The 27,959-nt window shown below is 41.5% G+C and overlaps 1 protein-coding gene across 1 annotated transcript; it reads right to left on the bottom strand.

Moving 5' to 3' along the window:
- Positions 1–206: 206 nt before the first annotated feature.
- On the bottom strand, positions 207–27,959 carry zfyve28 (zinc finger, FYVE domain containing 28). Its single transcript, XM_082515553.1, has 14 exons — positions 27,548–27,959; positions 9,868–10,008; positions 7,754–7,891; positions 7,375–7,577; positions 7,151–7,240; positions 6,962–7,051; positions 6,778–6,879; positions 5,201–6,688; positions 4,907–5,002; positions 4,039–4,202; positions 3,833–3,949; positions 1,844–1,948; positions 1,606–1,709; positions 207–1,507 (listed from the first exon to the last, which is right to left on the bottom strand). Exons 1-14 carry the CDS (start codon positions 27,581–27,583, stop codon positions 1,376–1,378), a joined length of 3,006 nt encoding a protein of 1,001 aa, XP_082371679.1. The 5' UTR covers positions 27,584–27,959; the 3' UTR covers positions 207–1,375.

The following is a 27,959-nucleotide window of genomic DNA, read 5'->3' as shown; positions in this document are numbered from 1 at the left end:
AACAGGTGCTCAGTGGTCCATTTTGGCCACTTGAGAGCAATCAAATGTACAAACCAATATACTGTAGCTATGGAAGATACTGTGTATGCTGTCATTGCTGTGGAAGCAGATTTAAGAGCAGAGAGGAAGTCGAGAGTAAATGACATCAATCTGGGAACAAAAGTAATCTGGTCCTGACCGTCAGTACCACCAGAGGAACGGATGAATATAATTCAGTGTAAACACATATCAGCAAAACATTGCTCTTCTGAAAGGGCCTGTAGATGCATTTCAAACAGCAGAGGGATGTCTCTTAAATGTGGAGGCCCACTGCAATTAGTAGTCACAATATTGCACTATAGCATCATGAGAAAGAGAAACCCAGCGAGTATCAACGGGCCTGTATTCCTGTAGGCCAGCACCTGAAAAGGCCTCTGGTTCAAAGCAAATTATACACATTGTGGTGCTAATCAGGGCACTGAGTAATGAGAGGTCAACTCTCCACTAGGGGGCCTTCCAGACCTAACAGTGATGACTAAGAAATCCCTTTTATTCATCTCAGCGTGCAGGAGAGTCCCCGGAGAAAACTCAGTGTGCCGTGGTGCAGCAGTAAAAGCAATGGGCACAGCCCATAACCGTGGAGAGGTGAATGGACAGTCTTGTTGAAATTCAGACTCCATCTTACAAAGTGATACAGAATTAGACATTCACTGCCATTAAAAGCATGAAGGAATCTCAATATAAAAGTCGTCCATCGTTCACTTTTGCTTCACTGGGACTGGTGGACTGGTGAAGGTTGCTTTTCAGTTCCAGTGCAGAGCAAATGTTTACTGAAGACATTTTAGTGTTTTTATTACCAGAATTACCGTTATTTACATGTTGATCACAACTTACATTCTTTTGATTAATCCAAGACTCGTGACAGTTCGGGCACAAATATAGGAAGCTCGCTAAAGCATCGGAAATATTTCACAAAGTCCTTTCATTTACACCGGAAGCTAAAAAACGAAAAGGAAAAATAAGAAAGAAGAGGGGGAAAAAGGAGGCCTGTTTCGATTTTGCTACAGAGGACCGCTGCACAATGCCAGTTTAATATCTGTTATTGCCAGCTTTTCCTCTTTCCTGTTTTTAAAAAACATGTACAGGCATTTGTGCATCATGTGGGTGCAGAGAAACCTGCTGACACACCAGAATCTCTTAGAAATATTAAATCGGAATTCAGTGGCTTTTTGTCTGGAATTTCTGACGTGTCATCTTTGAATGGCCATGCTTAGCTGGTACAATTACGACCATTAGGGGTTACCCGAGCAGTGCTGCTTTTGCTTCGTACACAGCTTTCTGTCTGTTGCATATGTCCTTGTTGTGGCAGACTGTGCATTCGCATGGTTTTCTGAGGTCAGATGCCCGCCTTGTCACTGTAGAAGGGCGTGACATGGAACATGTAGCAGTGTGTGCAGACCCTGACAGGCTTCACCTGACCGTATCGAGGCAGCGGAGCAGAATGGGAAGAGCAGCGAGAGCAGAAGATCTGAAACGACACATCATGCAGTGTATCACTTACCATCCACATGATAACGCATGAATTATCAGTTTGATCGAGTTCACGTTAAACCGAACAGATCGTACCTTTCCGCAGCTTCTACAGTGATGTTTCCTGCGGATAACAGTGAACGGAGCCTTGCAGGCAATGCAGGAGTTGCAGGCTTCATCAGGGACCCAGTCAGGAGGGTCTGCACAGAGCCAAAAAGAAACAGTAAACACAAAGCAGAGCTGTCACCAGCTTAACGTTTGCTGAGAGAAGGAGAAAGGAACTGGCTGACATTTCAAAAAAAATCTGTGTGGGTCTGTTTGTGGATTTGCTGACCTTCGAACTGGCCCTCACGGGCCTTGGCTGCCAATTCCGATGAGGAAATGGTCTCCTGACACAGAGCACAGTCCTCCAGGACTGCGCTGCGCATAACAGGCCCCGCTGAACACCATAAAAGAAGAAATGTGTGTTGTGTGACTGATTGTTATTTAGTTTAACAGCTCAGTTATAAACAACAGTGCAAAACTGCTGTTAGCAAAGACCCTATAGTGTTTTCTAAGCTGTTTTCACATATGAACTTAATTAACTGTTAATATGAAACAGTAATGGGAGGATGAAGTGACTAGATAATGTGACTAACAGCATGCAATTTAAGATTGCACTGCTGTGTCCATTACTGTGCAAGCTGTCGTTTTATTACATTTGTCATCAGCTTGTTTTGGGCCAAGCACCTGGTTCTGTTTTGATGTGGTTGTGTATTTTTCTTAGCATATTTTTCCAATATGACACAACCAGAAAAAGCCCCACTAAAACACTGCGTGTACTAGGGAGCTGGCAGTGTAAAAAGACATGCCTGATGTGCACTTGCACCCCTGTCAGGTGCCATCTAGAAAATTTTGGGGCGACAGTGCAGGCCTAACAGCTTTATTTAAAGAAAACAGAACTCGAGGAAAATTTAACTCTACAGCCAGAGAGAGAGACTGAGGAGGAGCTTCTTCCCGCAGGCGATACGGTCTCTCAATCACACCACCACACAGTACTGACCCACACATATGGTTCTTACACACACACTGGACTTTCTGGACTTTGGTTTTGCACAACACTGGTCACTATATTCTTCATTTCCGGTTAATACTTGTACAGCTGCTGTTATTGTGTATATATTTATTTATATTTAGATTTCTTCATGCATTCTTATATAGTTCTATATTGTGTATTGTGTATTTTGTTGTACAGTTATTTTATTTTCAACTTTAATTTATATATTTATCTTTATCTTATTCTTCCCAGTTAAATTTACCCTTCATTCTAATTTGTGTTGTACAGTTATTTCATTTTTAACCTTAATTTATATTTTATTCCTTCCTAGTTAAATTTACCCTTTTTAATTTTTCATATTTATTTCCTATCTTATTCATAGCCTTTTCCTTTTTTTGTTCTCTTTAGGTCACGAGCAGTTGTCCAAGCATTTCACTACATATCGTACTGTGTATGACTGTGTACGTGACAAATAAAATTTGAATTTGAATTTGAATTTGATATTCCTTACAAAGACCCAGCTACCACCATTTTTCGTCAGTTTCCAACCATGCCATAAAGAGCTAAAATGCTAGTAACATTTGCTATTATTTATTTATGTTGCATCTAACTGAGACTTTTGATGCAAATATCAGGTGTTGCAAATGTGGCAATGAGGATAAAGAGAATAGCAGTATTTGAACATGCTCTCCAGTGACTACATTTGTGAATTTTTGTTTTTCAAATGGGGGATTAAATCCCATTATAATGGGATTAAACTATTATTATTTATTTATTTTTAAACAAGCAGTTTTTCACGATCAGAAATGTGTTCTGTTTTATGTTAAGCAGCTTTTTTTGCTCACTTGGGGGTGCGCACCTATCACTGTTAATTTAGAGTTAATTTTTTTCACATGGAGCCTCATTAGGGAAACATCAGGCTCATTAAGTAAGGTGGTAGGTATGGTGTGTTTTTAAAGAGCTTTTCACTGAAATCAGCTGCCTTCAGAAAACGATGCTATTCGAGTGAACAATGATCACTCTCTGCACATAATTAATGCAAGCATTAATTTTTACACTGTCACACGATCCATAATCCATTGTTTTGATTAAAAGAAAATCATATTGTGGCCACTGGTTAAATCTTTATAAGAAAGTTTAATCTTTTGAGCAATATGACTAAATACTAGTTACTACTTCTGCTTAATTCAAAAGGCTGTTTTGACTTCAGTCTTTAGTCTGTTAAAGAGAGAAAGCAAAATATTGTAACACTAAAAATATCTCATAATCAAAAAACACCTTTCTGACCTTTCTTCTGCTTATCATTGTCTCCTTCCTCACACTTGGTTGCCATGACTTCAAAAAGAGTCTTGAGGATGCTGCGAAGGTCACTCGCATAGTTGGTCTGCAGCTGATCAGCAACACCTGCATCACACAAAAACACAGAATGGAGATCAGGCCAAGCGAGAAAAAGAGGTGAGTAGAGAGCGAATCAAGAATGAGAGCTTTTATACCTGATATACAGACAAAGAGACGGTGGATGAGGTCGCTGCTGCTGTGGAAACGAGATCTGATCTTGTTTCTGGCTGCTGCTTTGGCGACTTGTACGGCCAGCTGGATCTCCTGCTGGTCTGGGTCTTCTGATGTCCCTGAGCTGGGAGTCAGACTGCTGACAGGACTGAAGGGAGCGGTGAGACACAGTGAAGGATCATCAATTAACATCTGTCCCCAAACGTCCATACATCATTTTCACAGTCAGTTTACATCAATAAAAGCAGATTTCCATATTTAAAGTGGACCAATTATCCTTTTCCTGATTTTCCTCTTATATATGCATACAAATTCACTATGTACGAGACATCCTGAGAGCCAAACGGTTCAGTTTGCTCTTAATGCTCTGCTTCTGTTTTCTTTTTCTATTCTTGAAAACTGCACAATGTAGATGAGAGTGGATACTCATAATATAGTCACTTCTGGTACACAGCTCTGGCTGTGACAACAGCACCCCTACAAAGCCTCAGTTCAAACCTTCTGTTTGCAAGAGGCAGCCAATCAGAACAAAAGTGGAGTTGCCTTAAAGTGAGAGGAGCTAAAAAAGCTTGATTTAGACAGTAAATTAACTAATGGTCCAAAATAAAATAAATGAGGACCATCTTAACTTTGCAAAGCTACTCTGGTGGAGTCCAGGAATAAAATCTTTGAAGCTCCACTTTAATACAAAGTGGAAATAAATGCACAATAACACCATTTACTCTGCCCAAATTAACAAATGCATCATTTTTTTAAAATTAGCCATTAAAGGTTTCTTTAGTTACTGTGAATGTGAGCAGGAAGTAAGCACAAACATGAGACAGACACACATTTGGATGAATGATTTGTTACCTGGGTGTATATGCACTGCTCGACAGACTACATGTGGTGACCGACACACTCTCACAGTCACTACCTGACACAGAGCTGAGTGGAGAGTTCTGAAAACTAAAAATAACCAAATACAGAGATTCATGCATATATATAAAGACTTAAACAAAACAAACGGATATGAATATTAAGAGAAAAGAAAGTGGAAAATTGTGATGAATTAAGGAAAACAAAACAAACTGGATATGTGTTAATGGAGCATGGAGGAGTCCATGTTCGCCACATAAAATATTGTAAAATGAAACTGAAACACACCTGGAGCTTCTCCTGTTGTCCTCTTTGGTGTACCTCTTCATATCCTTATTTTCTGGATTTTCGTTATCCATCTCCTTGTCCCTCTGTCGGCCGCCACTAGTATGTCTTTTTTCAGTCCTCAGCTGGTGATTACATGGGGAGGCTCCATTTCTGACACTAGAGCTACAATCCTGAGCCTGGTGTCCCAGCCCAGGAGCCTCTTCGAGTGGCTCTGCAGAGCGGGAGGAAGGAGGGCTCAAATGGGCCACGTCGTCCTTATTGTTGTGTTCGTGAGGACGAGGAGGGAGCCGACAAGCAGAGGACTGAATGACAGCGCTGGAGGCAGGCGTCGTACAATGTTTGTCCAATCCCAGAGCGAGCCCTAAACCGAGTCCAGTAGTCTCTGTGGTGATGGCATCCTCGTGGCCATCCTCGCAGCTGCCACAGCAGACGCAAGAGTTGAGAAGGCAGTGAGTGGCCACCAGGGGGCCACAGGGCTCAATCTCAGAGGGAGTAGGCCGAGGTAGCAGCAGCTTGTCCACAGCCAGTTCTGTCAAGCTGGGTGAGTGAGGGTTGAAGATGACTGTAGCAGACAGCTTCATGCCTCCCATACGATGGGCGATGACTTCAGCTGTTTCAGACGCTGTCCCCTCTAAACCCATGTCCCACCCATTGGTGTAAGGCAGAGGTTCTGAACCAGGGACATTAGTACAAGGGGGACACTTTGCAGTTGGGCAGTGTGTGTTCAGGTTGCGTGGCTGTGGACAAGGCTGCTCAGATGTTGTCTCAGAAAACCAGCCGTTCCTAACCGAGTCTGGCCTTGGTGCGAGCTTGCGCTGCACAGGACGAGCAGACTCTTTGGGAGGAGAGGTGACATAACAGCGAGGCTCTCTGGTGATGTGTTCTCCTGCTGCATCCAGGTCCTCCATGAAGAAGACCCTGTCTTCCTCCTCTGTACAAATGCCCGTCCTTCCTCGGCTCCCCAAGATTCTGCGTGGAGAGACCTCTGTGCTGGAAACCCCACTGGAGCCTGCAGGCTGTCCTCTGTTGGGATCGTGGGCTGGAGATTGACCCTGGCTGGGAGGCGACAGCAGAGTCGACATCTCGTCTCCCACGCGGTACACCATCATGTTGAGCTGCTCCAGTTCCTCCTCATCGTACTGCATGGAGCATGCCAGCTCAGCCTCCTCTGCCTCCTCACAGAGTAAACCCTGCTCCTGTTCCTCCTCTCCCCTCACAGTTTCCACCTCCTCCCAGCCTTTTTCCACTCCTGCCAACTCTTCCTCCTGACTGGGACAGACAAGCGCAGCCGGTGGCTCCTCTTCTCCCTCACTCCCCCTTTTGGAGATTTCATTAGCAGGACTGCAGGACGAGTGATTCTCTTGGACTGGAGCTGGTACGCCGTTTGTGGCCAGCGCCTGGCTTGTGGACAACTCCCCTTCTTGAGAAATGCACAAGTTTCTCTCTAGCGTCATCAACTCCTCCTTAGTCAGGGTCTGGAGCAGGTCTCTGAAAAAAGCAGCACAGGATAGCTGGAGCATAGTGATAAACTGTGAAAAAATACATTTGTTGCCATGTTAGATATTCATGGCTTTTACCTTATTTTCTTCAGTAAAGTGCGAAAAGGCCTGAAGAGCTCAGACATATCCTCTGATTTTCGGTCTAGGTTGAGAGGTCCCTCTGGATACACAACCAGCCCACTAAAAACATGTTTAAAATTCTGTAAGAGGGTGCAAAGGAATGGAAAACAAAGAGGGCAGTGAAAGGACAGGCAACACTTACCACACAATGGCCAGTCTGGGAATTGTAAACATCAGTGCAGGTTCATAGTCATCAATCATGTCCTGTGTGAGATAGCCCAACTTTAGGGCCCTGAAATAAAAAAAAGTAGTCAAATTAACCGCATCATCTCTGTGTGGTATTTCACAGAAGAGGATTATTTAGCAGAAAAATGTCTGTCTATAAATTCACCTCTCCACAGTCTCACAGAAGAGCACAATCACCTCCTGCTGTACATAGTATTCTTTGGGAGACTTCACAGGCACCATGGCTGACACGTAGCTGCCAGTGGAAGAAAACAGAAAGTGGAACGTAATGACTTTTTGGCACACTTGCAGAAATATCATTAAGTGGACGATAAATCTAGATTAACCCAGTGCATACCACTGATAATAAAGTCTTGTCTCTATTTTTACCTGAGCTCAAACTCAGCAAAAAGGCTGTCAAAATGTCGCAATGCGTCCTTCATGCGGTCTGTGTACAAGTTGAGGTCTCGCAGGGCCTGGTCTCTGGTGATGTTGCGTACCTCCTCCAAGCTGCGAGTAAGATCCTTAGCTAGGGGTCTCATAGCTATGCTCTCTATCTCCCTGTTCATGATAATGGAGCCTGCAGCCAAACACTGGACAGGAACAAGCAGAGATAATATAATTATGCACAGAGAATTAAATTGTTTACGATGGCACACTTGGCATTCAAAAAACTCAGTGTGTGAAAAAAAAAAAATTAAATATCATTTTGTTTTGAGCCAGAGAAAGGTCATTTTTTCCCAGATTGATGAAGTTGTGAATACACTACCTCGGCTCCAAACCACAGTTGCCCTGCCAAGTTGTCATGACGAATCTCCTCGGGGAACTTGACACAAAAATCTCTGTTGGCCCGGTCGAAGGGGATACATTCATCCATGATCTGACTGATGATGTTCAACACGTTGTCCTGCAGATGAACACGGGAGTGACAGAAAACTAAATTGAACTAGTGGCAGAGAAAAACACGAGCGAGTGAAAGTCTGTTCTTGAAAAGCGTTTTTTTGTTTTGTTTTGTTTAACTAATCTTGGTCAATAATCCGTGCTTAAACATCGGTCACCCTTTCAAGAAGGCCATTATAGCGCAGTGTCTGAGGACCATTGATTAGGACGTGAATGGGAACAACTTGACAAACACATGAGACCATTATGGCCCTCACAGCTACATTTTCCTTCAATAAAAACATTGAACTAAAGCCCATAATTCCAGCAGTGAAAATGCACTGTCACATACAACAAGAGCTAATCAAGAGCTTATGTGCCGCTGGCATGTACAACAGCCATAACAATGACTTACAATGAGCCTTTCACTCAACCGCAGCTGCACTGTGCACTGTAATCTTGTCGGGCACAGCACTGCGTCTTTCTCTGCTCGCCCCGAGGAGAGAGATTAAAAAGCTTTGAGAGGGAGAGCTTAACCACTGATTCCTTTATGGCTGTGTTCTGCACATGTGTCTGGGGCCGGTCCAAGTGCCACCTCAACGTCTGTGAGCGCCTCCCAGCAGGGGACACTGGTGATAACCTTCACTTATGTTTGTTTCCACGTATTCAGGAGTTGCGACTGCAGCGACACCCTGAATATGACACAAGACTAGCTTCCTTCCTCCTTTTTTTTTTTTAAGCCCATCTCACTCTCCTTATTGTCCTCATCTGGCCTCTTCTCTGCCTGTCTCTTATGTTTCTCCATCCATCTCAATCTTTGTCCATTTTGAAAGGCACACGCACGCCTGTTCCAGCAGGCCACACTGTAAGAACAGCAGTGCCAACATAATGTGAGCAGCATGCCAGCAACCCCCGCAGAGGTCCATGAATAAGAGCTGATAGCTGCAGTGGCAGGTTCAAGCACAACATTTTGGCTTGAATGTACTTGCTTTCTATTCTTAGGGCCTCTGGGCTATGGGGTATCATGCTGCTTCAGTCATTCTCAAAAAAACCTTAATGCCTTTGAGAGAAGCCACTCTAAAAAGCCTCCTCTCTAAATGTATAAGTGCTTAGGAATGGCTGTTAAATATTTTCATTGAAAAAAATCAGAGACTAATTAAAAATCAGCCTAATTGAGAATATAATGGAGAAGAAAAAAAAGGTGGCAGCACGGCAGAGGGAAGGATGGAGAGGAAAGAGAACAGTCGGGGATCAAGTGATGACCTTATTAGGTGGTTCTCCCTGTGCGCTCTGCCAGTGGGGAGGAGGCTAAGGCACAACAGGTCACATGAAAACCTCCCCTACCACCTCTAGGTCTTTCAGCATGACGCAGCATAGCAGCCATCACTCATGCCCAGCATCACCCGCTAATCTCCTCTCAGCCTTGACCTCATGAAAACCTGCAACAATGCGCTGCACGAGCACATAAATAACCCACCATGAATTCACACCTTAAGATTCTTGTTCTGTGGCTCAGATTCAACCTGATTTATATTCAGAAGATTAAAATGAGACCAATAAACCAACTCTAATCCCAAAAGGAAATCATCTCACGTTATAAAATGCCTCTTTCTAAAGAAGCCACTCCGGTAATCATTTACAGAGAGCCCACGTGACACAGGGCTCTGTGTTATCAGAGCAAAGTTAACTGTGTCAACTGATGGCTTCCAAGCAAAGTCTATTTATCTCACTTATCAGCAAGACTGTTTCATGCAGTGTTTACTAAGGCAACAGTCATATCACCGCGCCTGTGTCCGGAAAGGGATAATAGTGGCTGTCTTTATTTTTAGTTGAGAGGCCAAATCAGGTTAGAGTCAGGAAATCATGTCAATTACATTAAAACAAGCAAAGGAAATCAAAACCAAACCCAAAATCGGGGTTAATTTACCTAAATTACAGATTCGCGTATCTACATGCATTGCTTGTAATAAAAGACAGTGAAAGTTTTGCTTGTTATCTGCCAACCTGACAGGATCTGAACTGGTTGACCAGCAGGGTACATCTCTGAGGGTCCTTCCTGCCGTCAAGGCTATCCAGCTCTGTGGCCACCTGGTTCAGCTCTTCATCGGCGTAATAGAACTGGGCCAAGAGCTGAGGGTCTGTCCTCTGCACAGAAACACAAAGCAGTAATTTCAGTATTTGACAATCAAAGCAAGGCAATGTAAATGGCATAAGCTTATAAGTTTCAATTACTTTATGATGTGTATCTATCCTTTTATCACTGACTGTTATTTCTTACCATCGTTCATCTATAGAGATTAGGGGTATTATTTCTATTCACTTCTGGGTTTAACTATTGTGCCTCATCCATCACATAAAGCCTCTTCTCACTTTTTGATAAAGGTAGCCTTAGCTACAAAATTAGCATATTAGTATTATACTAGTATATTAGCATTTTCTGCAAATAATATAATATAATTGGCCATCTTTAGGCATATTTGAGTATTCTGGGTATTAAAACATAAGCACTGAATGGAATTATTAAAGACAGAAAGCATTTGATCCCCCAGAGCAGTAGTTTCTGAATGTTAATCTGTCAGACAATTAAAAAACCATGAAGTGTTCATTTAATATTTTAGTGAATGTCTTTCATTTAGTAAACATTATTAACTTAGCGGCAAAGCAAGCAGTTCAAAAAGGTTGAGCACCCCGCCTGGTTCTGGACGGGGCACAAGGCACAAAGTCATCTGACCTAATCTTACATGTCATAAAAAGCACAGTGTTTACAGAAGAAATCACTATACATGAAAGCAAACAACAAAACCTTTACTAGAAACAATACAGACAAGGTAAAGCAAGGACTTGGAAGTCTTCAGACACTTTGGTAAGATGTTTGACTCCTGACCCAGATGTCGATATATAAAATATGTCACGTAACTGTTGTGTTTTTACTTTCACAACAGTCGCTGATATCATCTACCCATGCATTTTCTTAACAGCTTATCTTCTTCAGGGTCAACTCTGGACAGGTTGCCAGTCACAGGGCTAACAGCATGATCGCTACCGATGGCTTTTGTGATCATTCTTATGAAGATACATATACTCAAACTGACTTTAGCATTCAGTGCACACTTTATGGTTATGTCTTAGTGTTAGCCTGGATTGGATTTAGACAGACACTCATGCATCTTACCACAGGCCTTTTTCGCAGCAACCCTCTCACATTAAGCAGCAGGGAAACACAGGTGTTACTAACGACAGTGGCGAAGGTTCTGCTCGGGTTTAAATATGATTAATAACACCTGTGTTACCTAACCTTTCATAACAAAATTGGTGCTGTTTAAAATGCCCTAAAAATAAAACACAAGAAGTCATCCAATAGCGGCCATTGTGTTGCGTTTATCAGACATTTGTTACTAAAAAACAGAAAAATTGACGCTCTGCTCACTTAACAAAACGCTACGGTTATACAACTGAAGCTAAACAAGTTTTTGGATGGATTTGTTGGGTCGGTGAGTCACTCACACTCAGGGTTTGAAGGGGGAATTTCTAACAGCTGAGCAAAAAAACAAAACAGATTTCTAGCTGAAAGATGATGTCACGATTCAAAATGGATTTCCTAATTATATTACTTTCATTACAGGGTGTAGATCATTATTCATCATTGTATGCTCTCTCTCTTGTTAACTGTATGCATTGAGCCTTGTGTTTGGTTGATTATTACTGATTATTATTTCTCCTTAAACATGGCAACATTTAAGGGAATTAAGTGGAATAAGATTTATTGCCAAGAAGCATAGTTACAATAAAGAACCACCCTGCAAATAGAAAGGAAACCAAGTAAAAGTAATAAAAAATATTTTCTAATTTGCTCTTCAACTCTTTACTGAGGAACTAATAATCAAGTAAGAGAACTGTATGTTGTATTCATTCATTACCACTTGTAGACTGCACAGTGGATTTCTAGGTATAAATACATTTTGTTCTCTATCTTACCACTTTCTGCGTAGGCTGTACAAGTCAGTGGTATAATGTATTAAATCTCTGTTGTTATTAATGTTGTTTTACCACTTAACCTTTTGTTAACAGGTGGAGTGTTTATGTAAACGTACTTTGTACCCAGCTGTCAATTTAACGCTTCAAGGCAACTTTTCATTTCTCATACAGGAGCTAATCTCACACGAAAGGAGCAAAATAAAAAGAGCACAACAGAGGGAGAAGTCACGCCAAAGCAATTAAGCACTAACAGGACACAGAGGACGTATAACAAACCAACATACTGCTGATCTTTAGGGACAAAAATAAAATCAGGTAAGTAGGGCGCTGTAAAGGCCAGCGTAACGCAGGTTGCTTTCCCATTTGCTGGGATTGATTTGTGAGAAATACAATAGAAATTCATATTCGTACATACGCACATTTCACAAACACATACAGTATGAGGAAATAAATGACTAACCCTGCTAAAATCTAAACAAAAGGAGCTAACAAAGGTTTATAAGCAATGCTGTGCAAAAGTCTTGAGCCACACCTTATTTCTTTAAGTTTTGTTAGGAAAATAAGAAATCTGAGCAGTGTTTAGAGGCGCAAACATATGAAGGGCATTCAGAGTTGTTCTTTCAAGTTTGGCCACATTTTCTGTCCTCTATCAAGATGATCCAACACTGCTTCAATAATGCTGAACTTGGGGCTCCTGTGTGTGTATTTTTTTTCTTATCCAGGAACAATTTTACTCCATTTGGGGTCATTGTCATATTGAATAATGAATCTGTTGCTTTCCAGATCGTACTGTATGGTGGATCCAATCTGACAATAACTTTTCTGCACTCATAATTTTAATTCTGACAAGATCCCCAACATGACTGGCTGAAAGACAGACCCAAACCATGACAGAGCCTCCACCGTGTTAGAGATGGCTACAGACACTCACTGTTGTACCCATCTCCTGATCTCCTCCATACATTTGACCCAGAAATTAACATTTTGGGTTCATCACTCCATAAGACATGTAACCACTGATTTTCACTCCGGTTATTGGGCCATGTATCCAGTCTTTGCTTAAAGACTTGACTTTCAGATACTGTTCAACAACCTTTCATAGTTTTCAGCCCTGTCACTTCTTTGTGCCATGATATGTCATGTTTTCAGATAATATATCTTTGGGAATTACATTGTTGGTGCAAAAACTATTTCACGCCCATCAAACTGTGTTAAAACTGTGAAAATAAAAACGTTTTGAAATACCCTCAGAAAGCGTGGAAAACTAACTAAACTGCTTAAGGCAACTTTAAGAAATTACAAGAAATTTTGGCTCCTTGGAAGCAAAATACAAGGAAATGAGGAGTGGCGCAAGACTTTTCCACAGTACTGTGGTATAAAAGCTCCCTGGAAGAGCAGGTGTAATTAGAGAGCCTAGCGCTGGTGGATATCTCCTGCCATGTGCTCTTCACTGTGGCGAAAACGCACAACACAGCAAATCACTTCAAGGCTTAGCGCGAAGCACACACACACAGCCACAACACACCAGGCAGAAAAAGATACGTTAAAAAAATGGAAACACAACAACGGTTCATCTATAATTGCAATTCAAACTTAACTGGACAATCTAGATACCAAATTTCCATTTCAAGTGTGCACAAACGCATACACACACATCCTGCGAAGGGCTTCTGTTAACCAAAAGGTTAATGGTTCTGAAAACGCCGACCACATACCGATGTGCATCATCACAAACCACGCAGCCTCAGTGATGGCACAGGAGCTCAAAAGGCCAGCATGACTGTGCAGACTGGAAGCAGAGAGAGCTGCACCAGTAAACATTTGCCTGCTGTGCACTGACGGGAAATGTTTTTTTATGACGTGAAAAACCAGAGAATACTGGTATTTATCGGAACCTCTCACAGGATCTTTTCCCTTAAGTTTGCAGTGTTTCCTGTTGCACGATGCTCTCCCCATGGAGGCGTGCTTCTCTCTCTCTCTGAATATGATACATGGTGCTGTTCCCTCACTCTCTTGCTCATTAATAATGAAACAAACAGCAAGAAGAAAACAGAGATATCTCCTACAGCTGGGTCGCATTATTACTGCGAGGTGGAAAAACTACTGTGAACATGCTGCTCTAGAAAGGTTATTAGCAGTAACCAAACACGTCCTGGCAATCCTAATTAACACGTAGCGCACAATAAAAGAACATTTTGTACATTTTTTTTGTCAAGGTCAAACTTTTATTAGATGACAATGCAATCACAAGGAAGATAATGTGTCTTTCCCAGGTAAAGACCCATGTTAAGATGACTGGAGAACAGCGGCACTAAAGTGAAGCAGATCAGCATTTCAATTCGAGCTTAGGGCTCTTTCAGTAGGGCAGATGTTTGTCATTGCCAATACGACACCCACTTTGTATCCAAACACAGCTTTTCAACTTGCTACGAGTAAAATCAATAATATCCCAGCACATTTTGTTCATGTGTGTGAATTTTTATGCAATGTTTCATATGCCGTGTTATGTTTACTGAATAAGATGGAAGCAGGGAGCAGAGAAGGCCTTAACAAGGTTGCTTTACACCCTACTTACATAGACTATAAATGAATACATGATAAATCCAGGGTAATACTAAAAATATTTTCATGAATGAAAATGTTTTCAGTGACTTCAATCTGTTTATGAGGATAAAAACACCCAAATTGTGAGAAAAATGGTAGATTTATACAGGAAAAGTCAGATCACTGAGACTAAAGGCAGACTTCTGGGGGAAAAGGCCATTAAATGTTAGTAAAAGTCATAATTCTAAGATTATCAAGATTTTTTTAGTGGTCCAAAGTTGAGTGAGCATTTTTTACAAGCACTCTTTAAATCTTTAAATGACCATTTGTTCAACCATTTTTTTAAGTGACAAAACAGTTTAGGAAAGAAGAGAAGATGAGCTTTACAGAGATAAGCTGTGTATCACGGTAGCACAAAGTAATCACTGCTATCTTAACACTGACAGAAAATCCCCAGCTCCGCCTAGTTTTTACCATGTGAGCTTCACATTACCTTACTCCTTGACTATGTTGGGAGGGAGAGAAAATTCATATGGTTCCTGAAAGATGAGATAAGTCCATCAGGTCTGCATGAAACTTGGGTGATAAAGGGTTAAAGGGAATATCATCTGATACTGATGTTTAGCTAATAAATAAATGCTTCTGTCATTTCATGAGTGTATTTGGCATCACTGTAATGGAAAAAAAAATATATATATATATATCTCTATCTATCAGAAGGCAACATTGCAGACATAGAGGACAGTTACAAGTACCTGGGGATCCCGCAGGCGAATGGGAACCATGAAGAGGCCGCTAGAAAAGCTGCAACCACCAAGTACCTGCTGAGGAGTCAGCTGAATGGTAAGAACAAGATCCGGGCCATCAACACATACGCCCTGCCCGTGATCAGGTACCCTGCTGGGGTAATAGGCTGGCCAAAGGAGGAGATAGAAGCCACTGACATAAAGACAAGAAAGCTCCTTACCATGCATGGAGGGTTTCACCCCAAGTCCAGCACCCTGAGGCTGTACGCTAAGCGGAAGGAAGGGGGCCGGGGACTGGTGAGTGTCAGCACCACAGTCCAGGATGAGACAAGGAACATCCAAGAATACATTGGGAAGATGGCCCCAACTGACCGAGTGCTCAGTGAATACCTCAGGCAGCAGAAACCCAAGAAAGACGAGGGAGACGAGGAACCATCATGGAAGGACAGGCCCCTGCACGGTATGTACCACCGGCAGATAGAGGAGGTGGCTGATATCCAGAAATCCTACCAGTGGCTGGACAAAGCTGGACTGAAAGACAGCACAGAGACACTAATCATGGCAGCACAAGAACAAGCTCTGAGCACAAGATCCATAGAGGCTGGGGTCTATCACACCAGGCAAGACCCCAGGTGCAGGCTGTGTAAAGATGCCCCAGAGACAATCCAGCACATAACAGCAGGGTGCAAGATGCTAGCAGGCAAGGCATACATGGAACGCCATAACCAAGTGGCCGGCATAGTGTACAGGAACATCTGTGCCGAGTATAACCTGGAAGTCCCGAGGTCAAAATGGGAGATGCCCCCAAGGGTGGTGGAGAATGACCGAGCTAAGATCCTGTGGGACTTCCAGATACAGACGGACAAAATGGTGGTGGCTAACCAACCGGACATAGTGGTGGTAGACAAACAGAAGAAGACGGCCGTAGTGATCGATGTAGCGGTTCCGAATGACAGCAATATCAGGAAGAAGGAACACGAGAAGCTGGAGAAATACCAAGGGCTCAGAGAAGAGCTCGAGAGGATGTGGAGGGTGAAGGTAACGGTGGTCCCCGTGGTAATCGGAGCACTAGGTGCGGTGACTCCCAAGCTAGGCGAGTGGCTCCAGCAGATCCCGGGAACAACATCGGAGATCTCTGTCCAGAAGAGCGCAGTCCTGGGAACAGCTAAGATACTGCGCAGGACCCTCAAGCTCCCAGGCCTCTGGTAGAGGACCCGAGCTTGAAGGATAAACCGCCCGCAGGGCGTGCTGGGTGTTTTTATATATATATATATATATATATATATATAAGTGTCTCTGAATGTGTAGGCTAATGGTAAATGAACACAAACGAAATATTATTCATACAGGAATACAGCCAAATGATCGCAAGATGAGGTATTTATCCTCTTTGTCTAAATTCGACCTCTGAACAGAGAGAAAAGCTGTGACATCAGCAGTGGCAAGACAGGCCAGTTCGACTGGACAACTGAACAACAATGAGCGAGCCTATGATACAAATGTCAATGACCAAACAGGAAACAGGAGTGGGGGACAGTGAAAGACCTTTTTCTAGTCCGGACACAACACTTCTCACAGTCTGCCGGCATTCAGTTGGAGACTTTCTGAAGGATATAGGCCAACGCTGAAGAAGGAAGAAAAGAAGTGTTTGAGACAGACACCATGCTATAGCCTCCTCCTGCTGCATTCCTCACACAAGAGGAAACATTCCTGCAGCATTGCATCATGGGGGATAAGTCAAAGGCAAGCAGTGTTCACGGCATGCTGATTTAGGTAAAGGCAGGAATGCGTGAGCTGTTTGGTCTACAGAACCATACAGCATTGAATAATAATTTAATAAGAGTTAGTACAAAGGTATGAAAGGACTGAATTTCATGCAGTGTAGACGTCTGCATCAGCCCCCTTTTCTGACACTAGTGTGAAAACCTCTAAGACAGCTGCACCAGCTCAAGTGAATTTAAATTTAGTTGAGTTATAATGTGCTACATGTGAACAGACACAACATTATCGGACTAATGCAGCCATTACAAAGACATACAGACTACAGCAGCCCATTTTCAAAACCTGAAAATCTTCTGCACCAAAACCTTTAATCTCATCTCATCCATTTTAGCCTTTTGACGTGAATCTCTTTCCCCAGATTCAAATTCAGGCAGGGGCCTTTCTGTGTTGAGTAAACATGTTTTCTCACATGGGGTAACTCACTTCATCCCACAACCCAATGACATACATGGCTTCATTAATTGGTGATTCTACATTAGTTGTAGATGTGATTTATCCCCCGCCTCCTGCCCCATGACAACTGGGATAGGTTCCAGGACCCCTGCGACCCTCAATTGGATAAGTGGAAGAAAATAAATGGGTGGCTGTGTTGACACTGCAATTAAAACTATAAGTGATCTCCTGGGTTTTCAAGACTTGTACTCATTGTTCCAACTAACAATGCAACATCTGGTATGAAATGCTCACAGCTGAAACAAGTCTGTCTGAAGGCGTGCCAAACTAGGCGTGCCTAGACAGGCATTATGCAAATGTGGCACATGGTTATGTAGATAAGTCATGGAATAAAAGCTTGGACTCCAAACAAGGAGTTTCAGGCAGTAGGAGTGGACTTAGGACCTTAAAAACATTTTAACTGCACATGCTGTATATTCTGACACCCTCCAGGAGAGGCAAAACCCAAATTATTTTTTACATTAGCGCCCACTAGATGAAAAAAGACTCATAACTACATTTAAAAATAATAATGTATCTGCAAGGTCCCTTTTACACTCAGTAGTTAAGTGGTATCGACTGGAGAGCAGAACACATGTTCGTTAGAAACTGATGACATACTCACTGAAATAGCTTTACTGGCCTTTAAAAGTAAACCGATGACTTATTCACTAAAAAAGCTTTCCAGACCTTTGAAAGTAATAAAACACAGATCAGTCCTCTGTCACAGATTCAGATCCACAGTCTCCACTGGTAATATACTTTGTTACATGCGTCATGAGTCAATGATGATGTTACAGGCTCTTCTAAAAAAGCAAACAAAAATTAAAAAAGGCAAGCTATCCATTGGAAACAAGCGCCTGCGTTCATCTGCCTACATAAAAAAAACTTTGAAAGTTTAGAGAAAATTGTTAAAAGTTTTAGAATAACTGTGAAAATCTCTCTTAAAATTTCCTTAAAATAGCAGAGTCATATCGTGGTATAAAAGTTGTAAACATCTGGGGGTTTGACTCCCGAACTCGTGAGTTGTGTTATCATCATTCAACACCAATGACAGCTCTACCTTGCGTGAGGAAATGATTCAGCAGATTTGGCTCTTGTCCCCTGTGGCGTGCCACTGTTATAGTCCTGCTGTCACTTGTCCTGGGTGCCCTCTGTCTGGGATGACTCTAAATCTCCATCCACTGCGGTCAGAAACTCATCATTTTAGGTGACCAAGATCCCAAGATTTCATCCAGAGTGACAATTAGAGTAAAAACCCCTCAAACATCATTTCACAATGACTCAGTTGAATTTCTGCTGGGTTTTTTTGTTCAACGTTAACATCAATAACATGCGGTGTCGGCGTGACTCTCATTGAAACGTGCTACTGAAAGTTCCCTGCCGCTGTGTGATCAGCATTTTGATCATCTCAGCCAGCTCTTTTCTTGAGCTGCTGATTTCATTCCTATTCAGACTGTGCAGATGATGACGGTTGTCAGGCTAATGCTTCATGAGCATCCATAGCATCGGTGCATGCACATTGAGCCCACTTGAGGGACTTATGAGAAACCTTGCTGTGCCCTCCATACTCTATTCCAGGCTCAATTTGCTGCCTTCTGGCTTCCTTCCAACGATCAGAGGCAAATATTGTAGGGGGAAACCAGTTCACTCTGCTTCTTTCAGTCAGCTGGCAGACTGGCAAAAAAAAAAGAAAAAACAGAAAGCAGCTGAGAACAGTTCATCACCTTATTTATTATTCAGGACTCAGCATAAAAGCCATGGCAAGAGCAAGCCAATCTTTTTGGTAGAAAACAAGGAAACTTCTGCAACCATTATTTATATGAGGTTTGGCAGAATAAAAAGTATAATCTTTCTAAGAATGCCGTGTTATGCTGATTTACTTCCAGTTATGTTGAGTCATTCCCTTCGTATTCAGCTCGCGTCAGGAGTTTCCTTCCTACCTCAGAGTTATTGATAGTCGGCTTTCATCCATAAATACCACATTTTAAGATATTTAATACATAAATCTTTAACTGTGTTCATGTCTGAGGAGTATTTCTGCACAAACCAGCTGAAAGTTGATCTGGGTCCACAGCACGCTACCAACTTAACTGAGTGCACTGACTCAGTATTATCAAAGTGCTCAACCCATCTGGGCTGATGACATAATCTATGAGCCCGTCTGCTCTGTGAGGGATGGAAATAATCCGGTGTTGTATTACAGCAATGACCCAAGCATGTGCCCAGCACATGGTCCGAGCAGGCAGAGTGAACACACAAGTGCACTGAGGATTTAGGTGGCCCTGGGGCTTGTTCAGTATCCCACCCCCCCATGGTCATGTGGTGACACATGGGGACACCCCTCGTCCCAAAAACCTCAGCGTTCTTATGCAAGAAATAATCTGGTTATACAATCCGGTAATGTTTTCTGGATCAAGGCTAGAGAAGGGAACGCTTTTTTAGATTTGATAAAATCACAACTTTTTTTTTTCCATGTATCGCTCGGTGTCCCAATCAGATGAAAGCATTCGTGGAGATGCTCAGACCCTTTTCTTATGCTGCGATGACCAGACTTTAAGAATTTTCCTGATTTTAATGAATCAACACGCAAGTCCGGTAACGCACGTCCTCCCCGTAGTTTTGTCACACACTTCTAAGTCAATCGAGCTAACTCTGTCCACATACTGACTGTTGTGATCACTGAATGAGAATGAGTATTGTCCAGGATGTCACACAATGACAGCCCGGGATAACTACAGTACTTGTGTGGGCAAACACACACCTCTGTTTGGCGTCGGTGGAGATTAAAGCTGCGGTTATGCCTGATGCATCAGTTATTGCGCACAGCAATTATGACATCAACGCAGCGTTGTAACCTTTTATACTTGAGCTTCACTTACTGCTGTCTACCTCTAAATGACAGACGTCACTGCTGAGAAAAGTATATGCTACACGACTGTAATAGCAACAGAAGAGGTGATATAAAGGAACTATGTCATTCAAGCACAGCGACAATTATCGGTTTATCTACACTTTTCTGTAGACAGTCGCACATTTTCCTTTTGGTTGAGCAATCCCAGCACAGCTTCTGTGACAACTGGGAATCCAACTGATAGTCTGTAAATATGCTTTTAAAGGAAGACCAGTACATAGACTCATGCCTCCACGTCAACCAGTTTGCATGCATGCCACGTGATGCAGGTTACAATATTAAACACACAACCACCTGACATTGGGTCATCAGCAATAATGACTACTTTTTATGCCATCATGAGCAAAGGTAACAACTGCAAGCGTAAACTAAGCTTACATTTATGCCAGTCATCATGCTTGTGCACATGGCATTATACCTAAAAGCCCACTCCTGATACCTCAACGTCACTGCAAAACAGCTAGATGCATACCCAGCATTAAAATTTAGATTAACATGATACAAAGGTAAGTGGAAAACTGCTAAACTTTTACTGAACACAGACTGTTTTGTTAGTCATGAACTGCATTAACTTAAAGCCTCCCTTTAGCACCAGAAGTAAATTAGGCCTTGAAACATTGCAAAGTTTTCTAGTGTTGATAAAGAACGGCATTACTTCTGACTGCAACCAAGTTACTGGCCATTCTCCCTCATTTCTCTCCCATCCTCTGCAGGTGGTAGGCAAAGCCCAAGGTGTGGGGGAGGGTACTTCATTCGCAGGTGCTTTGCTCATAGCCGTCAAAAATCCTACATTTTTAAAATGAAAAGAAATAAACGGAAAAGTCATGTTAAAAAGTTATTTTTAAAATGATCTTACGGCATTTTTGTAGCAATGAAAATAAATAAAACACTGGAACCCGATGCTTCCATAGGTTAGGGTTAAGGTTAGTTAGAAACCCCTCTGTCTGTGCAAAGGAAGTGTCGGGACAACCTGTGTATTATCAGAAAAATACTGCACTGCGGGATTTAGTACTAGATGCTTCAATATGGATGGCAACAAATAAACACAAGTAACTGGTTTGTCAGTGGTTCACCCTGCAGCAAGATAATGACCCAAAACATTAGAGGAAGAGGACAAGGCAGGCTTCAGATGATGGAAAACCAGCAGTCTCCAGACTGAATCCCCATTTAGGTGAACTCGATAAAAGGGCGAAGCAAAGCAAACTAAAAGAACAATAGGTTTGGTGCTGAAACATCCAATGTGTTATTTCTTGTGGTCTGAGTTTAAAATTTAGGATAACATAAGATATATTTTATTTATCCCATCATTGTTACATTCATGCATTACAGCTGCCAAACTACTAATCTGTATCTTTCCAATTCTTCAAAAACAGTTTTACCTATTACAGAGCATTACTGTGTCTAGAAGAAATTATAGATTTTCATATTGTTTCCCTTATTGTCACTATTATATTTATGTGCTCTCTCTTTTCATTTTAACTTAACCATACCAGTTTGCGCAATCTTTAAAAAAAAATAGCTCTTGCTATTGAGGCCTTGAGTACATAAAAGCTACAGAAAAAACGACACAAACTGATAATCTGATAATTACTTAAACAGTTAAGCAAAGAGTGTGTAAAGCATGAATGTTCTTAGTTATAAAATTCAGTAAGAAAAACCCCTACAGTGTTGATAAAAAGCTGCATTATTCTCAACTAAAGCCAAATCCAAAATCTAACCTAGAAATACAAGCCTACTATTCTCCTTTCCTTCTGTCACTCACATCCTCTGCTGGGAAGACAAAAGCCAAATCATGAGGGGTGGCGCTTCATTTACAGGTAATTCCAAGAACAGTCAAACTTATAAATACAGACAAAGGTGATCGTGATGTTTTTCATCAATGATAATGAAGAGAGCAATTTAAAAGGTACCAATGCCAATAAAAACAGGGTGCAGAAAAGTGTACATCCCCCTCAGTCAGGACTGAGACTTGCTGATTCTCTGTGGTACTTCAAAATCTCACTGTTTTCCACGGCTACTTTCCTTCAATCATCGTGCCCTCACACCTCTTGGGTTCTGCTTACAGTCCTGCAATGAATTTAAAAAGGCTTTCAATTGCCTGGCCTGCCTGAATCTGCACTAGGGTCAGCTCTCTAAATCCCAGCAGCTGACACCAAATCAATTACCACGTGGCTGTTGGGTAAGCAGAATGGGATGTCCACAAGGAACTCCAGAAACTGGGCTAAATATGAAACCACAGTGACCACTGCTCACCAGTCTGCAGCAAATATGCAGAACTGGCTGTGCAAAGACTAACCCCAGACACAAGCACAGCGAGAGCATGGAGCAATTATTACAGAATAAATAAGCAGCTATGGTTCCCTCTGATAAGAATATATATGAAGTGTAATAAAATTTTAAATGTTGGAGGCATATTGACAAGAAAACGAAATCAAATGAATTAAAGGTACAAACAAGGATTATGTAAATACTTTACATGTAATTACACATTTGTTACAAAAGACATAATAAAGATTAAAATTGAAAACTAAAAAAAGAAGCAAAGTTGTAAAAATGCACTCTTGACCAGCATAAACTCAAAGATATATACTACTATCAATATTTGCATTGTACATAAACATTGCAATGAAAATCATCATATCACAGACCACAAGCTGACATCTTCAAATGACATAAACCCAGTGTTTTATTTAAAAAGCAACAATTCAGAATTAATATTTATCTAATTATCTGAAAATTTATCAGATTTTTTTTTGCTTCTATTACGGTAATCGTTTCAACTCTTCTTCCTAGAAGCCATTTAATAATTCAATAAATGTATTAATAACAACTGTGTTAATGGGAATGAAAACTTGTGTTAGGTTTTGGTCTTTTAAAAAGCCAGAATGTGAAGCGTCACAAGTCTGATGACTGTGCCTTTTCCCACTTTCCAAACAGATGCGTCTGTTAGTTTGTGTGTCATCGCCACCTCTTCATACATGAACATTTCTTTTCAAATCAAATTCAAATGATGCATTTCAAGAAGGGCCCACACGGCCGGCAACAAAGAGAGAACAAAGGGAAAGCAAAAAATCTGTTTCTTTGTCGAAACCGTCAGCTGTCAGCGCGCCTCGCTGTCTTTCTGATGGTGTAAATAAACTTTTTCAGAGTATCTCATATGATGGTTTGACAGTGATTTATGAGCATGATAAATACTTGCCTGCCTTGACGTGTTTCATTTACATGTTAATAATTTTACAGCATTGTTCTTTATATTAAAAATGCATAGTTTCGAGAGATTTGATCTCATGCAAGCTTTGTTTACTGTTATATAAAATTCCCTCTGAGTTTTTATGCAGGAATGTTGACTCAAACATTGGAGCAGCTCTCCCCAGCCCAACAACAAATACCTGCTGAAAATTAATTTTTATCGGTTAGCTTCTTTAATCTTCCTCCTATTAGTTTGGGCCATAGTTCAGATCTAATGTGTGTATGATGGAATAATTGCAAAATGACATTGCTGACTGTGTCTTTATATGTGTGTGTACTTATCTTTAATTTGTGGTTTGTTACGTTTTTTTAAAGTGTTGTACAAATGAAATTATTATTGTCAGTATTATGACTATTACTGTGTTGCGAGCTAAAAGCCAATCTGTTTCCATGCTAAAGATTAAGCAGCAGCACACTATAAACAAAAGTTATCACCTGCTTCGTTCAGATAAAGAGGAGTGCAGTATGAGCTATCTACACATTAAAATGTCCTGTGGGGAGAGGGGCAAAATTAGTAGCGTGCTGCAAAATGGGGTGCGTGCACTGGGCTCGGTGCGACCTGTGAGCCCCGTCACACTGACAGATGAGGTGGTGTGAAGCTGAAGGTCAGCTCCTGAATGCCTGATGGAATACCAGCACAGAGAGGAACACAGGTTACAGAGGAAATGCCCAGGTTTAGCCGCCTGTCTTTTGTAATCAGTCACTGTGCAACTTGATGAGCGAGAGGTGAGGAAACACTCGCCAACATTGGTCTTGGCTTTGTTTTCTGCAATGTGCAATGTAGCACACTCTTATTAATCCTTCTCCAAGCTTATCTTTTTGATCTACAACTCTTCTCCACACTAAATATAACTTGAGTTACAAAACACACCAGGTAGGAGAGCTCTTTATAGATATTTGGGTTGCTAACTAGCTGCATAAAAACCAGCTCAACCAGTTTAAGGATCTACAAAGTATGTAGAAAGCCTAACCTGTCAATACTGCAGTATTATGTCCTTCCAACCCATGCGTACTTCTTAGCAGGACATCCATCTTTACACATTCATCTTGTCCAGGAACTAATGCATTGAGTTTGACTAAGAAGGGATTGTGTGGCAGGGGCAAAAAAAGTCCTGCTCTGTGTGACTTATCTTAGAGGTACAGAGCAGCTATGGAAATATCAATAGCTCTGCTTCAGTCAAAGGAACAAGCTGATTCAACATTTTTCTATCTCCAGGAGAGCATAGTTCAGTGATAAACCACTTACTGTTGATGGAAATGACAATGCAATGTGGTGTTTGACAATAAATGCCAAAATATGGGGGATGGAAACAGATTTTAATTAGTACAGAAATATTTTCTCTTAGAACAAATTAAACAACTATTGGCTAGCAAAGTGCCTCTTCAGCACCATGTGCCAAAGTCATCTGAACTTTCTTTCTTTATTACTGTTGCCTTTTCATGCTGATTGGCACAACTGTAGAAGCTTTTAGCGCCTCTCCCCACTCCTTTGAGGCAGAACTGGTCATTTAAATCCCACAGACTCATGCGTAATTCTTTTCAATCCTACCATAGCTGTGATTTGGCAGAAAAGGCACTGATGCAATAGCTCAGCACTTTAGAGGCAGTAGTCGTTTACGAATGTAACAATACTCTGGTGAACCCCAACACTTTGGCCTGACCCCAGATCACCGAAATGCTGCGACAGCAAATACAGTTTGACTCAGGAACAGGGAATGACGCAGGTGTGTGTATGTGGTCCAGAACAGGTGGACAAAGTGTAATCAGAGGCCTTTTATCTAAGCCTTGTGTGACACTACTGTTGCAAAAGCTCTTATTATAATTACCCAATGATGATGTGATTCAGCAGTTTTCTATTATCAAGAAGGCTGACTTATACTCTACTTATGCTCCCAATTGGAAATACGTGTTGCCAAACCTTTTAAAGGTTTTGGATGCAAAACGCATTTTTCATGTATTAAACACTTTTTTTATTGCCAATGTGTGAATGAACTGTAGAAACTCCCTTCCTCCAAGGCTAAAAAAATCCCTTTACATTGAACATGAATTGATTACGTTTTATTTATTTTCAGCGATGCCCAGGAAACCCTGTCTCCAGCCACCTCCTCAGTTCTTCTGGGGGAACACTGAAGTGCTTCTAAAACAGCCAAGAGATGTCTCCAACATGTCCTTGCTCTGCCCCTGGACCCCTTCTTTATGGGATCGGAACAACTCACTTAGGAGGTGCCCAGAACGCATCTTAAGCCATAGGTTAGCTAGGAAAATAGATTGGCACTTAAATCGACAGCTCAGCTCACTCTTTACAGGCTGGCACCACTCCATCTGTTAATCTCCCTGAACTATGTTGCTCTGCTCACATTGTTGCTAGCCAATCGAATCATAATGTAGGGCAAGTCCACAACAGTCCCAGTTTCTCCTACGGCCTCTTGGGAAAGTTAATTGCCCACCCATGGTCTATGCTCTATAGTTTGGCTCAAGCTCGGTTAGCTTGCCTTGTGAGTGATCACAACTGCTTAGCTATGCAGCATATCTTGTAATCACCGCTGTTTCGTCCGATGATTCCTTGAGTGTGGAGTTCAAACACACAGTGACCTATCAGCTGACTTACCTCTTATCACAGGTATCATAATAACAAGGGTTTTTCTGAACATTATCATCGAGGAACTTTCAGTAAAGCAGGAGCATGCCAAGAAATAACAGTTACCTCCACCAGTCAACAGCTTGTTTAAGAGGCTTAATAATCTTTAAAGACTTACAATGTACAGCAGCTATGACACAGGTTTAACCTTTTAAGTGCAAGCCTTAAGTCAATATACTGACACAAACACACTGCTATAAAGTTAACAAGAATTTTCAATCCAGAGAAATGTTCACGTTCACTCATCCTAAAAGGTGCTGCAGTTGGCATATACTGAACTGTTCATTTAACAAGGCAACCAAGCCTTTAATACTTCCTCTGCTGTGTCAGGCATGTTTCCACACTTTGAGCTTGATTTAAGGAATCACAGCACATCCATTACTAGCGCACCCAAAAAGTGACGATTTTGCTGACAAATGTGTTTCCCGGGCAGGATTTGATTGTTTTGCCTTTTTTCAGACTGTATTCACAAATGGTATACAGAGCTGAGACAATCAATATTTTAAATAAACTGCATGAGAAAAATAGCTGGTAGGTATTTTGGTGGTCTTTAAGGCTTCAAATACAAAACAATGTTTTCTTAAAGTCCACCTTATCAATTGTAACAAAGTGTCTTTGTCCTGCCTGATATAAATAAAATATATTTGGACTTTGAACTGATACTACAACAAAACCATATTAATATGTCACCTTCTACTTTAAAAAAGGTTTGGATCTTGGAAAACGTCGACCAGAATAACAAATTCAGGTAAACTGTGCCATGTTTTATTTGTTCTTTGTTTGGAATAAACACATACTTTTATTTTAATCATGTTTTTTGCACTTTTTTTTATTTTTTAAAAAGGTGCTATTTTCTAGCATGTATATGCACCAAATGATAAACCCGTTTATTAAAAAAATATCCAGCAGAATCAATAATGAAAACAAATAGTTTTTAAGGAAATTAAAAACATGAGCTTTTGTTATAAAAATATATTCTCCTTTTAAAATATTTCCTCTTATGTGGTAACGACTTGATAATGACACTACTTTTACAAGCAAAACGAATATTTTTTCAGCTGGTCTTCAGTGGTCTTGTGATTGTTATTAATCACTGATTTATTAAGGTATTTCAAACCTTTAAAATAACAAGACAGAATCACATGAACACTAATGTCAGCTGAAGACAGATGTAAGTAAATGAGTATTAGCCCAAATTGGCAGACTGTAGCATTGTTAGTCCTGACTGCAGCTTCAAAACAAAAGCATCAACAACAACAAAGGGGATAGCTGCTGATTAATACAGTGTAACATCAGGAACACGGGCTAACGTTAGCAGATGTGCCGACAGTCTATGAAATGATCAGGCTAGCGAGCTCTATGCATAAAAAATGACTGACTGCAGGGGCTGACACAACAACTTACCTTGGGCTTATACAGCCACTTTCGAAAGCGGTTCATCGTTACCTCGCCACCTTCCTTTGTCACCAACCCCTCCTCTCTTCTCCTGTACCTGTGTGTCTGACACTATCGGCGGCTGGCTGGCGGCTAAGCTAGCTAGCGCTTCTTGGGTCCAAATAGGAGGAAAAAAGACAATGTACGGCAAGTTGTCCTGAACGTTACACCGAGGCTCTGAAGGCGCACAAAGGAGGTATTGGGAAATAACCACTTATTTCCATTTTCCCTGAAGCCCGAGGTTAGCAACCTGTCCCTCCACCTGCCCAGTCACTTTCCAAGTCCCCGACGATACAGACAACTGGAGCACCGAAGGCTCCGCTGTTCTCTGCCCCTCTAACGTTACTCGATGACAGTCACGTTGACAACATTCACCTCCCAC

This window comes from Aulonocara stuartgranti (genome assembly GCF_965226115.1).
Source record: "Aulonocara stuartgranti genome assembly, chromosome: 19".
In the NCBI taxonomy this organism is placed as follows: domain Eukaryota; kingdom Metazoa; phylum Chordata; class Actinopteri; order Cichliformes; family Cichlidae; genus Aulonocara; species Aulonocara stuartgranti.
This window is presented reverse-complemented; position numbering and strand designations above follow the sequence as displayed.